The 14,406-nt window shown below is 36.6% G+C and overlaps 1 protein-coding gene across 1 annotated transcript; it reads left to right on the top strand.

Annotated features, from left to right (window-relative positions):
* The first annotated feature begins 227 nt into the window (after positions 1-227).
* Positions 228-13,488, top strand: LOC139746523 (DDRGK domain-containing protein 1-like). Its single transcript, XM_071657845.1, has 7 exons — positions 228-386; positions 1,616-1,741; positions 2,202-2,323; positions 3,086-3,166; positions 5,908-6,090; positions 7,416-7,521; positions 10,366-13,488. The coding sequence occupies exons 1-7, from the start codon at positions 296-298 to the stop codon at positions 10,524-10,526; spliced, it is 870 nt and encodes a 289-aa protein (XP_071513946.1). The 5' UTR covers positions 228-295; the 3' UTR covers positions 10,527-13,488.
* Positions 13,489-14,406: the final 918 nt, after the last annotated feature.

Below are 14,406 nucleotides of genomic sequence, written 5' to 3' on the forward strand. Positions count from 1 at the left end.
TATTATTTAATTGTATAATTTTTGGAAATAAAATACGCAATTATAATAAGTAAAATATTAACTTACAGTAAAGTTACTCGTATAGCAAGATTTCATTCATAGATTCAACAAAAGGTTCTGACGTGGACAATGAGGGAGACAATCCAATACCAATTGTCTCACAAAATAAGAGATTTACAGGGTATGTGAATATATTTATTACTCTTCCGAACAAAAGCCTCATACCTTATACTCTTCTTGTCAACATTAGGATCGGTCACTGTTTTCGTTAACGGAGTCTGGTTATAACCCAAATATGTCTGATATTGTAATTTACACGATTTTGGCTTGTTTTGTAGCACTGATCCTCGGATTTTTATCATTTTACAAGAAAAGTCATGGAAAAGGTAGTTGACAATTTTTGCAGTGTGTAAGATAGATAACTAAACAATCATGATCGTATTATCCAGCTGTGAATATATGGGAAATTGCAGGTTTTAGTAATTACATATTTGTACTGTATGGGGAGAGATTTTATACTCCAGCAAGAGTTGTCAGAGTGAGCTTTTATCTTTTGCCATCTTGAAGGTCAGGGAAAGTGGTGGTAGAATAGAGACTAATCAGACTAACAAGACTTCCCGTCATGTTGCTGCTTCTAACCCTCAACTGTATCTCAGGAAACTGACAATAAGACCTGTCAATAATTCTAGTAATAAAGCAGTTTAAGGAAAGTACTCAGAATTGGTATGAAATTATTTGACCCCGAAATGATTATATAATTTTTTAGCAGTGTAACCACTTTATTATTGTTATATTGATAAAAGGAGGGCTATGGTGATAAGACAAAATGTTAGGCTATGTAATGTAAAAGTAGGTGAAACCCCTTTTGAAACAACAGAACATTTGGAACCATCTGCTTACTGTAGTGGTCAAAATTATTTTGTAATATTCAAAGTTGGATTATTCCAACAGTTAATTGTATTGAAGTTAATTGTATTGAATTTATGGAGATTTTAGAATATTTGAGAATATCCCACACACAAAGTTTATGGAGGATATTTAGGCTCTTGCAGTCGGATGGTAAGGATAGTGTGCACATAAATGACTCATGACATAATATTTTTTTAGGAGACCCCATGGACTTTGCTCAGTGCTTGGGTTATTTTAAGATAGCCTTGCATTAGTGGGCTTTAGGGGTGGAACACCATAATCAGGGATTTGGTCAAGATGATGAGCTGACTTGTAACTTCAAAATATTTGTATCTTTTAAAGATCTTCCCACTTATTTTTTAAAGCTCATGAAAATCAGTGTATTTCATTTAGAGTAGGGATTGGTTTAAGAACTTTGAGAGTAATTATTCAAAGTTCAAAGTTCATATGGGTGTTATAAGGACACTACATTGGTATTCCATATTTTTTCATCAGGTTTTTTTATATCTTAGAGTATTTTTGTGATTTTTGGAGCCCTATGCTTACACAATATTATAAAGTATCTTTTAACCTCTTTCATTGCTGTGTAACCACTTTTATTATGTTACACATAGCTGGTACTTATCCCAAAAATGATTCAAGAGTTTGCTAAGCATAGTTCACCTATTTCAGGTATTAAATATGATTTAATGTTTTGTTTTTTCAGCACAAGAGGGACTGCCGCCTCCTCAACCTCGTGTGGGTGAGGAAGTTGCTGCTGCTGGAGGAGTGCATGCACCTAACCGTGCTGTAGCCAACAGAAATGCTCGAGCTAGGATGAGAGCAGCAGCACGTATGTAATACGTACCATCATAAATAGTATCCTTATTATGGATTATAAATTTGCCATAATGCAAACCTGGTTTATGGGTAAATAGAAGGGCAAGTTTTTCCATTGCAAATGTACATAACTTGTTACTGGGATATGTGTACATCAAAGTGCAGTATAGTGAATTTAAATCTTTTATATATCTTTTTTCTTGAATTTTCATGGGATTTACATTTCATCATACCCCAGTTTGTTGCTTAAGAATGAAAATATGTATCTGTTTTGAGTAAATAAGATAGAAAACCACCCCACTCTTTATCTTTAGGAAACTCTATATCTTTAGAAAATATCTTTGTGTTTTTACATGGTTCACATGTAGTACTCGACAAGCATCTTCCTCATTTTTTGTCAGCCATTAATACTACATACTACAATACTACAGTGTGTTCTGAATATATTCTTGATAATTCAAGTACTTTTTCAGAACGTCGTGATGAAGATTCTGATGAGGAAGTTGGTGATGATATTGCACTTCCAGATGGCAAAGTTGGTAAGAAAAAAATGGCAAAACTTCAGGCTAAGGCAGAGAAACGCGCAAATAGGGAGGTTAGTCTTTGTGTATGTTTATGTAATAATTTTTTCTGAAAAGAATGTTCTAAATTATGTTATATAATTTCTTTGTAATATTTTATGATTTAGATCTTTTCTCTTGATGTAGGTGTAAATAAAACTTCGATTTGTGACAAAATGATAATAGTATGAGTGGGTATTATTATAAATCATTCAGAAAATGCATGTAGAGGTAGGTGAGTAAAACAAAATTAAGGATGAGGATATTAGAGATGTGTATATATATGGTGTTTGTTGTCAGAGGAGCAAAACTGTGACAGAAAAGTATCATTGTATGTAAAATGTACCTATACAGGAAAAATGATTGAAAAGATGAGTTTTTGAAATTTAAATGTATAGGATATGACTAATGGGAATTACAGATTTTATACAGACAAACTGGCCTATTATTTTGAAGAGTATTTTGCTCTGAGTGAGTGGAGATAACAGCAGTTTTTGTTCTGCAACAGACACACATCCTCGTTGTATAGAATTAGATTTCGCTTGTAGGCAGTACAGTACGTTCAAGCATTGTTGCCTGTTGATATTTTTTTTATTGCTTGGAAGTGGTGTGGTTTGGAATCATTACAGTGAACTGAATTGCTTGTGAAGAAGGCCTTTCTACATAATGTGAAAGTTGATGGTGAAGACAAGGTTAGTGTACGTGCAATTATTTGAGTAGTAGATAATGAAATCTCACTGTCATGCATGATTCACTAATTGCAACCAAGATAATTTTATGTCCTTGTTGTTTTCCAGGTAGAAGAACGTGAACGGGAGGAAAAGAAGGAACGTGCAGAAAAGGCAGCTGAAGAAAGGCGTAAAGATGATGAACGAGAGGTAAGATATGAGACAAATGGCTATGAATATACAAAATATGAGCATATGTGCTTTGAAGGTGCACATTATCATAGAATAATCCTTTTATTTATGCTCTATATGCTTTTGCCACCTCAAAGTAGGGTTTTTATTCATAACTTTCTCTGGATATGTAGATCTTTGACTTTTTTTACATATCTCTACCATATGATTCTTTTCATGCACACAAGCACTTACAGTCCTTTTTCCACCCTCGTAATTCATATTTTCAGTTCCCATTATGCTTATATGCTCATAACACTTCATTGGTACATTATCCGTTTCTTGAACCTCTTCGTTCATATTGCTTGTTTTCCTTCAAGTTTGTTAATTTCTTAATTAACACACATTGGCAATTCCCTTCACACTTTAAAAGAAATTCTTTTTGGTGCTTTCATTCAAGTAAGTAATGCATTGGTGGCATAAGATTTCACTTGAATGTATTATGGTAGAGAACTTTGTTAAAGGTGGGAGCATGAATGGGGTTTGAAAGTCACCGAGGGATCTTGGAATGCTGTGAGGTAGGTTTGAAATATGTCACAGACTGTTTGATTGCTATTACTCTTATACCATGTCCAGTGTACATTAAATCACATTTTAGAATATTATCTCATAGACCCACGATATCCCAGCATCCCAATGGAACAGCAGGATTTCCTCTTTGTTGGCAGGCAGTGCCATGTAGATGGGCTTGTTTGAAGGTGTAGTGATCCAGGTAGTGTTGTATGGTCATGAGACATGGGCTATTGATGAGAATGTATGGAAGAGGGTGAATGAATTGGTAAATCAAATGTTTTAGGACACTTCTTGGTCTGATGAGAGTTGATTGGCTTAGAAAGGATAGAGTGAGAGAGAGGTGTGGTTATAAGAAGTGTACACTAAGAGAGTTGGAGAGGGTGTGCTGAAATGGTTTGATTGTATGGAGAGAATGAGTGAGAAGAGATTGATAAAGAGAATATATGTGTCATAAGAAGGGACCAGGAAAAGGGGTATCCCAAATGGGAGATGGAAGGATGGAGTGAATAAGATTTTAAGTGGTTGGGGGCCTGAACATATAGGAGGGTGTCAGACTTGCAAATGATAGAGTGAATTGAAGCATTATGGCATATCAGTGCTACATGCTGTCAGTGGACTGAACCATGTCATGTGAAATGGCCTGGTTGTGGTGTTGGTGCATTACACATGACAGCTAGAGAATGGGTATGAGCAAATGAGGTCATTTCTTCATCTGTTCCATGGTAAGTAACATGGGAAAATGACAAATATGAATTGCTGTTAGGTAACATAACTACAGAAAGTTTCATCAGTGTTTGGAGTCACATTTAGTGTAGAATTAAGTTCTCCTGAAGTTTATGTGAGAGAGACAGACAACAGGAGGCCTGATTTGGTCCATGACTGGGTTGTTTGAAAATAGAAAAGTGAGATATAATGACAAAAAAAATTTAATTCCGCTCAGTAGCTTTTTAAGCTGTTATCGACTCCCCGCTGTGGCACATTAGCTTTCTAGTGTCCCCATTACCGCTGTCGTTTATACGTTTACTTCTGGCATTTTTCTCAGAGTGTACCTGAATTAGTAGATTATTTGTCTAAATGACTTTTGGAGGTATTTATAGTTTTAGCATTCAATACGTCTGATGGTAACTTATTCCACTGCTCAGCACACCTATAGGAAAAGAAGCTTTTCCCACGTCTTTACTACATCTCTTAGCTTTGAGTTTTATTCCATTTGTTCCGGTAATTACATTTTGTTGTGTTTTGAAAAGATGCTCATGGTGTACTTTATCGAACTTGTTCAGAATTTTGAACACTAGGATTGTTGCTGTGAAGTCTACCTTTTTTTAAGGGAGAAGAGATCCAATTATTTTAGCTTCTCTTCATATGCTAAATTTCTAAGGAATGGGATCAGTTTTATTGTGCATCTTGTCTTGCTCTAATTTTTCCTCATCTTTTTTATAGCTTTGGGACCAAAACTGGACTGTATATTCAAGGTGTGGTCTTACTAGAGAATTATAAAGTATGAGAATTGTTTCAGGTGTCTTGTAATCCATGTTCCTGGCTGTGAAACCTAATATTTGGTTGCCTTTTTTACATGCTGCTTAACATTGTTTAGTGTATTTCAAGTTGTTGCTAATGACAGCTCCAAGGTCCTTTTCTTCATTTACTTTAGTTAGTGAGTTGATGAATAGTTTGTGGTCATATGTATATTCTTGTCTCCAAAGTGCATAACTTTACAGTTGTGTACATTAAACTTCATTTGCCATCTGTCTGACCCCTCTGCTAGTAAGTTAAGATCTTGAATCACTCCATTTTGCCACCTTCTGTGACACGCAGGGAATACATGGACAGTATTCTTTCTCCTCTATGGTTATAAAACTTTGTTACAGTGAAAATAGCAGTTATCCTGCATGACCAAGGTCCTGAAGGTGCTGGATTAATAGTGGTTACTTGCAGATGAATGGTATTCTGATGTTTGCTTTTCGATGGTTTCTTTCCTTTATTATTCTCTTAGTGTAGGACTATGGTGACAGGTCTGGGACACCATGTGGTTATATATTCTCTTAAAAATATTTCAAGGTCAAACAATATAACTTTTACTTCATTTGATAATTTAGTCATATTATTCATTCAAGATTTTTGCTACTGTTTCTTCCAAATGTTTTAAATAGTCATATTTTTCATTCAAGATCTTTATTATAGTTTCTTTTAAATGTTTATGACTTTAGGCTGAAGAGGAAGCAAAAAGAGAGGAGGAAGAACGGATAGCAAGAGAGGAGAAGGAACGTCAAGAGCTGGAGGAATACATGAAGCTGAAGGCTGAGTTTGAGGTGCAAGAGGAAGGTTATGATGAAGCACTTGATGAAGAGAAAGAGCAAAACCTTCTTAATGAGTTTGTTAATTATATCAAGGTAAGAAGGTGGATTGGTGATTCTTCTTATAATTTGGAATGTACTTTTGTGTATATGTGTGTGTGCATGTATGTGTCTGCATAATTTTTGCAGGATGACAGAGGCAGAAATTTTCCAAATATTACTTGGCACATAGTTGCACCCAATCTGGTTTTGGAGACTAAACAAGAGTGCTTTATGAATAAGGGGAAGGATTACCTATTGGAAGTATATGTGCTTTTCACCTTGAATTGATTTTCTTTACTGTAAACTGAATCCTGAGGTAGTGAAAGCCTTGTGTAACATAAAATGTTGCAAAGCAGATGGAGTGGATGGTATTGCTGTTGAATTTCTTAAGAAATGGGGTGATTTTGTCATTTACTGGATATTTAGGATTTTCAGTGCATGTATGGATCATGGGTAAGGTACCTGAGGATTGATGGAATGCATTTAGAGTGCCATCATGTAATAGCAGGGAGTGTTCACTCTACAGTGGTATAAGTTTGTTGACTCTCCCTGGTTAGGTGTATGGTAGAATAATGATTGAAAGGGTGAAGGCATGTACAGAGCATCAGACTGGGAAAGAACATTGATCACATGTGAAAAATTATTATATTTTTTATCATACTTTGTTGCTGTCTCCCGCGTTAGCAAGGTAGCGCAAGGACACAGACGAAAGAATGGCCCAGCCCACCCACATACACATGTATATACATAAATGCCCACACATGCACATTTACATACCTATACATTTCAATGTATACATACATATAGATACAAAACATATACATATATACATGTGTACATATTCATACTTGCTGCCTTCATCCATTCCCATTGCCACCCTGCCACACATTAAATGGCATCTCTTCCACTGCCGCAGCAAGATAGCGCTAGGAAAAGACAAAAAAAGGCCACTATCATTCACACTCAGTCTCTAGCTGTTTTGTATAATGCACCGAAACCACAGCTTCCATTGCACATCCAGGCCCCACAAAACTTTCCATGGTTTACCCCAGACGCTCCACATGACTTGGTTCAATTCATTGACAGCACGTTGACCCCGGTATAACACATTGTTCCAATTCACTCTGTATAATTGATGTGTATTAAACTAAGAAGCTAGCATCCTTACATTCCCAATATTTTTGGTTGTATCTCAACCAGGAATTGTTAGCTTCATTTTTAAGCTTTACATAACTATTTCTGCTCACGTAAATCATTAAAAAGATAAATCTGAATTGTTTGTAGATTTTTGTGCTGATGCTTACTCCTGTGTTATGATAACCCATGTCTTTTGATATAGGTTTCTGTGGGGGATTAATGAAATATTCTCATATTCTCAGGGAGAAAAGGTTGTGGTACTGGAGGATTTGGCTGCCAGATTTAAATTGAAGACTCAGGAAATTATCAACAGAGTGACAGAATTACAAAAAGAAGGGACACTGACTGGTAAGAAAAGTTTTTCAAAAGAAATAGTTGCTTAACTATTGTATTTTCCTAGGTGACAGATGAGTTGATTTTCAGTTGCCCATGGAGCAATTGCTGTGGAAGAGATATCTTCTTTTTCAATGTAAGTTCTTTTTGACCTAACAGTTTTCTTACTTCAGTACTACTTCATGTCATTTCATATTCTTTAATTCTGCAATGACCATCAAAGGAAACTCACAAATTTGTGGTGCATTCATCTAGGCCAATCAGTTGTAGATAATATCCTTTTCAAGTCAAATACAATGAATATGTAAGATTGTGCAAATACAGAATGGACCCATCCATGAATCCCACAATATTCTGCTTGGAACTGTTGTAAGTCCTCCATATCAGGATTGTTGGTCTTATTTTGTGCCTCATGAATACCAAGCTAGAGGTGAGACATTATTCCTTATGTACATAACACACAGCTGGTGGCTGATTCATGTGAGAAACTGCAGAAGCTGGTGACTGAGTTTGGTAAAGTGTGTGAAAGAAGAAAGTTAAGAGTAAATGTGAATAAGAGCAAGGTTATTAGGTTCAGTAGGGTTGAGGGTCAAGTCAATTGGGAGGTGAGTTTGAATGGAGAAAAACTGGAGGAAGTGAAGTGTTTTAGATATCTGGGAGTGGATCTGGCAGCGGATGGAACCATGGAAGCGGAAGTGGATCATAGGGTGGGGGAGGGGGCGAAAATTATGGGAGCCTTGAAGAATGTGTGGAAGTCGAGAACATTATCTCGGAAAGCAAAAATGGGTATGTTTGAAGGAATAGTGGTTCCAACAATGTTGTATGGTTGCGAGGCGTGAGCTATGGATAGAGTGGTGCGCAGGAGGATGGATGTGCTGGAAATGAGATGTTTGAGGACAATGTGTGGTGTGAGTGGTTTGATCGAGTAAGTAACGTAAGGGTAAGAGAGATGTGTGGAAATAAAAAGAGTGTGGTTGAGAGAGCAGAAGAGGGTGTTTTGAAATGGTTTGGGCACATGGAGAGAATGAGTGAGGAAAGATTGACCAAGAGGATATATGTGTCGGAGGTGGAGGGAACGAGGAGAAGAGGGAGACCAAATTGGAGGTGGAAAGATGGAGTGAAGAAGATTTTGTGTGATCGGGGCCTGAACATGCAGGAGGGTGAAAGGAGGGCAAGGAATAGAGTGAATTGGAGTGATGTGGTATACCGGGGTTGACGTGCTGTCAGTGGATTGAATCAGGGCATGTGAAGCGTCTGGGGTAAACCATGGAAAGCTGTGTAGGTATGTATATTTGCGTGTGTGGACGTATGTATATACATGTGTATGGGGGTGGGTTGGGCCATTTCTTTCGTCTGTTTCCTTGCGCTACCTCGCAAACGCGGGAGACAGCGACAAAGCAAAAAAAAAAAAAGAAAAACATAACACACCTATCCTATGTCAGTTTAGTTTATCTGGATTCATACATACCCCAGACAATTCTTATCCCTGTTGAGTAGTACAAATTAATGAAGAAGAATGATATTGACAACATTAGTAAAATGATTATATGGATGATATGGTGGTGGATTCAGCGTCAATGAAACCTTGAAGATGAACTGAGTTAGTCTTTGTTATTAGAATTTTCTTTTTGCCATTTGGTAGGGACATAAATGTACAGTTTGTGGTATTTGCACAGGCAATTAAAAAACACTTATGTTTGAAGGAATAGTAGTCCCAACAATATTATGTGGATGCAAGGCATGGGCTAAATTTAGATAAGGCTGGGTGGAGGAAGGTGGATGTGTTGGAAATCAAATATTTGAGGAAATTATGTGATGAGGGGTGATCAAGTCAGTAATGAAAGGGTAAGAAGAGAGATGTGTGGTAATAAAAAGAGTGTGCTGAAATGGTTATGACATGGGGAGAATATGTGAGGATAGGTTGACAAAGAGGATATATTTGTCAGAAATGGAGGAAACAAGGAGCATGGGGTGACCAAATTGGAGATGGAAGGATGGAGTGAAAAGGATTATGAGGAATTGGGGCCTGAACATGCTGGAGAGTGAAAGGCATACTCGGGATAGAGTGAATTGGAACGATGTAGTATACTGGGGTCGACATGCTCTTAATGAATTGAACCAGGGCATGTGAAACATTCAGGGTAAACCATGGTAAGTTTTGTGAGGCCTGATTGTGAATAGGGAGCTGTGGTTTCGTTGCATTACACATGCTTTGATGTGTATAAATATCGAATGAGTGAAGTGTCTGGGGAAGATTTTACACGAGCCTATTTGAATTAAGTTTGGGGAAATGGCTTATACCTCACAAATTGAATAGAGTTTTGTATATGGTAGTTACTGAAAACTATAGCATTACAGTAGTGTATAGTACCTGAAAAATATAACGGAGCAGTATGGACATAACTAAAGATGAGCTTTCAGTGTTAGAAGTAGACCATAAAGTCACTTTGTTCTGACAACTTAATTCCTTTGTTATTTGAGAGTTTCCATTGGTTACTGAAATCATCCAGTCAAATAACACAACCCTTGTCCATACTTCCATTTTGAAAGTTAGATTGTATGTATTCATTTATCCTCTACATCATGTCACAGACAAAATAAAAAGCTACCGTTGGGGTTTTTCCTTCATTTTACCTCTCATACTTACTTGCCTGCTACCTTAATGAAGTTGTAAAATGTGACCTCATTGCTAATCCAATGACAGCAATTAGGTTTCATTACAAGTAGGCTCTTATGCATATATGTATCCTTATCTTAAGTAGGAGGAAATATTCACAAGCATTCAAATTTTTATTCAAAATACTTCATTTGAGATATCAAAATTTGAAATTATCGTATTTACTTAATCTTTTATATCAGGTGTGATTGACGACCGAGGAAAATTCATATACATCAGCAAACAAGAACTTGAGGGAGTCGCAAAATTCATCAAACAGCGTGGTCGGGTTTCCATCGCTGAGCTAGCAGAATCATCCAACACACTAATAACTCTTACTCCAGAGACATCTTGTGCCAGCTAGATTACAATAATATCCAACAAAGCCAAAGTTTGTTGCCTGTTTGTTGCCATGTCCTTCCTAGTACAGAAAGAAGCCCGTTAGATAAGGAATTTAGAGTTGTAAGTGCTGTCAGTGTACTCAATTAGGGCATGTGAAGTGTCTGGGGTAAACCATGGAAAGGTCTCTGGGGCCTGGATGTGGATAGGGAGCTGTGGTTTCGGTGCATTACACATAACAGCTAGACACTGAGTGTGAATGAATGTGGCCTTTTTGTCTGTTTTCCTGGCACTGCCTTGCTGAAGCAGGGGATAGTGATGCTGTTTTCCTGTGGGGCGAGGTAGCGACAGGAATGGATGAAGGCAAGCAAGCATGAATATGTACATGTGTGTGTATGTAATGTCTGCATATGTGTATGTATATGTATGTATATGTTGATATGTATATGTATGTATATGTGCACATGTGGGCATTTATGTATATATGTGTGTATATGAGTGGATGTGCCATTCTTCGTCTGTTTCCTGGCACTCCCTAGTTGATGTGGGAAATAGCAATTATGTATGATAAATATGAATAAGTGATAATTTAATTGTTCCTGACTCAAACAGAAGATGCATTAAACTTTGAAGCTTAGGAATATGATCTGTATTTTACCAGTAATGATATGATATTAGGGACAGAATAATTGTGTCAGGAAACATCACATGGCTTTTATATATGGGGATAGGGGAGAAAGAATACTTCCCACGTATTTCCTGCGTGTTGTAGAAGGCGACTAAAAGGGGAGGGAGCGGGGGGCTGGAAATCCTCCCCTCTCGTTTTTTTTTTTAATTTTCCAAAAGAAGGAACAGAGAACGAGGCCAGGTGAGGATATTCCCTCAGAGGCCCAGTCCTCTGTTCTTAACGCTATCTTGCTAACGCGGGAAATGGCAAATAGTTTGAAAGAAAAGAAAGAATATATATATTTTGCTTTGTCGCTGTCTCCCACGTTTACGAGGTAGCGCAAGGAAACAGACGAAAGAAATGGCCCAACCCACCCCCATACACATGTATATACATACACGTCCACACACACAAATATACATACATGGCTTTTACGATGAAATGATTAGTTTAGTTTTTTATGTAGGGGTTTGTGGTTTACATTGCTTGTCACCCATAATTACTTATTAAGTCCCTTCTCAGGGATTTGATTTTCTTTTGTTTGATATTCTGGACTTTATCAAGTTAATAATGTTATAAGAGCAAAACAATTTTTTTTCTTATACTGTAGTTAACCTTTTTTTGCTCTCTCCTGAACAGATGAATAGGCATTTCAGAAAAAATCTTCACTTGGCCCCTATTTGGCATCTTTTAAAAAGTGATGGTTTAGGAAAGGAGGATTTGCTGCCCATACTTCCAAAATATGGAAATGCTGGGGATGATGTGTTATAAGAGGTCTTTAACGACACAACTTGTTAATTATAAATACATCAGAATTAGGGGTGCTTTGCACTGTTCATTAAAGTTAAATGATATTCTAGAGCTGCTTTCTGGTTTGTTTATTATTTGGTATTTAGTCTCTACTATTCCTTGTGCTGAAGTGTCCAGTTTCAGAAAAGGACACAGCTGATAGACACGTGGCAAAGTTGTATGGTTGGTGAGTTTCGTGTTCTGCATGTAGTCATGCAGACTACATGAGGATTGATTTTTCCAGCATTTTAGATCAACCATTAAGAATATTTCTATCTACAGCTTAACTTTTAAGTTGATAATGTAGTCTAAATTATTTGTTGAAAAGTTTTAATTTGATTTAACTATAATGTACATCGTTAATTCATGCAAATATATATAACGGTCTTGTTGGGTCTGTTTCAACAGGATAGGTAGAGCTTCCTGGAGTTGAAAAAGTTTCCACCGCAAATTTTCTTTTCTGATGAAGGCTCCATTAACAAATGCTTTCCAAAAGAAGGAACAAAGGAAGGAGCCAAGCAAGGGTGTTTTTCCTCTTAGGCTCATTAAGCTCTTTCTGTTACTACTTCACTCATATGGGAAATAGTGAGCTCATGAAAAATTTTAGTAATCAGTATGAGTAGAGGATTTGTAGGGATGGAGAGGGAAATATGGAGAACAGAAGTGAAAAAAAAGGAGAGCAAGTGTATCGTACTCTTAAGGGAAAGACATTAAGTCTAGCCCAGTAGCATAGGTTTAATGAGACAAAGTATGACATTCAATCCATATATGAAGGGTGTAAGATAGTTATGGACATCACTTAAACACTTTTGATTCAGAAAGGTGACACTTCCCTGGCTGGCTGCTGTCTACATCCTGCTGTTTATGAATTTCCTTTTCTTGAACAAGCAAGAGCTTCAGGATAATCAAATACATTAAGATAGGAGTTTGCCTTTTTGTGTGGTGTGTACAGCCTCCCCATTTTTAGGTTTTCCTTTGGTTATAGGTTAAAATTATCTTGGTTCAAAAAGGAGAAAGGCAATATTAGAAGTAAGAAAAATTTTACTCTGTGAAGCTGCTTCAGCATCATTGGGAGATTGTCCTTCTCATCCCTTCTCAGTTCTTTCATTTTTCTGTCACAGCTTATGGCAGTACAGCTACATCCCATTTTGTTGGTTAAGAGGATGTCTTAGTGGCAGGAAACTAGTAATATTTTTTTTTGCTTGTGAAGTTTAAAGTTTGCTATTTCAACTAGAACAGCCACATAGTACTGGTCATAGTAAAAGACATTTTATAGTTTATAGCTTTAGTTTCTCATTATTTTTTCTGAGAATATTGTTTACTTCTTGCAGACTCTCAAATATGATCTAGTAATGTGAACTAGACTTAGGTTGCTGTTATATCCCCATGGTAAGATTGTAGATAGACAAACATAAACAATGCACATTCTTTGAATTTTCTTTTTGTAATAACAGATGTGATATATTTTTACAGGAATATTGTATGTCTAACTAATTTACTTATATGAAGTGAATAAAGATGATAAATTGATCATCAGTTATTTTATTAACCATTAGAGCACTGGAAAATAAGTGGACGTTAATAGATGAGTGGAAGTAGTAAAGGGAGTAAGTGGTAAGTATGGGGTCCCAATAGAAAACATGGATGAGAAAAGTGAAAATGGTATGGAAATTATTTAAAAAGTCCAGAGAAGAGATGGTACTGAAGTTTGGAGAGCTTAACTACAGTGAAAGGAAGGCTGCACAACTGTTGACTTTAGAAGAAAGATGGGATAGGGATGACATATTTAAGTTTTTAAATCAAATGGATGATGTTAACAATATGCAGTTCATGAGGTGCAGTACCAGAGCTACCAGAGGCCTTGATCAGAAGCTGAGAAAGAGGATGGTTAAGAAGGATGTCAAGAAATACTGGTATAGTGAATGGGTAGTGGAAGGTTGGATTAGTCTAAGAAAGGAGACTGTAAATACTGGCAACTTGATTAAAAACTCATGACTGTACAGAAATAAGACATAGGGCCCCATTAGTGTAAAACTCTCTCCCTGTAATGTACAAGTAGGTAATCACACAAGTTCATATTGGCACATTAACAAAATATTTCAACCAAATCTGAAATGATGGGTATGGGATATAGTGAAATGAGTTCAAGTTAGGACTGTAATTCTACAAGAAGCATATTAAGGATATAATATCCTACCCAGTTTATCAATAAAATCCCACACTGTATTAAAGGTGGTGTAAAGGTCAGCTATGTTTTGGTCATTGTCACGATTGGTTTTAACTTTATGAAGTTAATATTTTCAGTATATATCCAGCCAAAATTAAAGTTTGTGAGATATGATAAACTGATTGTCTCATAGCTCTGAGATAACAAAATATTGATGCAAATACAGGCAAAACCTGTTTGCACCACTTTCCAATGTATGTGCGTTGTATCCTTCGAAGAGAG

This window comes from Panulirus ornatus, chromosome 65 (genome assembly GCF_036320965.1).
Source record: "Panulirus ornatus isolate Po-2019 chromosome 65, ASM3632096v1, whole genome shotgun sequence".
Lineage (NCBI taxonomy): Eukaryota > Metazoa > Arthropoda > Malacostraca > Decapoda > Palinuridae > Panulirus > Panulirus ornatus.

Coding starts and splice junctions, on each gene's coding strand:
- LOC139746523 (XM_071657845.1), top strand. CDS start 296: ATGTCTGATATTGTAATTTACACGATTTTGGCTTGTTTTGTAGCACTG. Junction 387..1,615: donor CAAGAAAAGTCATGGAAAAG/GTAGTTGACAAT, acceptor TTGTTTTTTCAG/CACAAGAGGGACTGCCGCCT. Junction 1,742..2,201: donor TAGGATGAGAGCAGCAGCAC/GTATGTAATACG, acceptor GTACTTTTTCAG/AACGTCGTGATGAAGATTCT.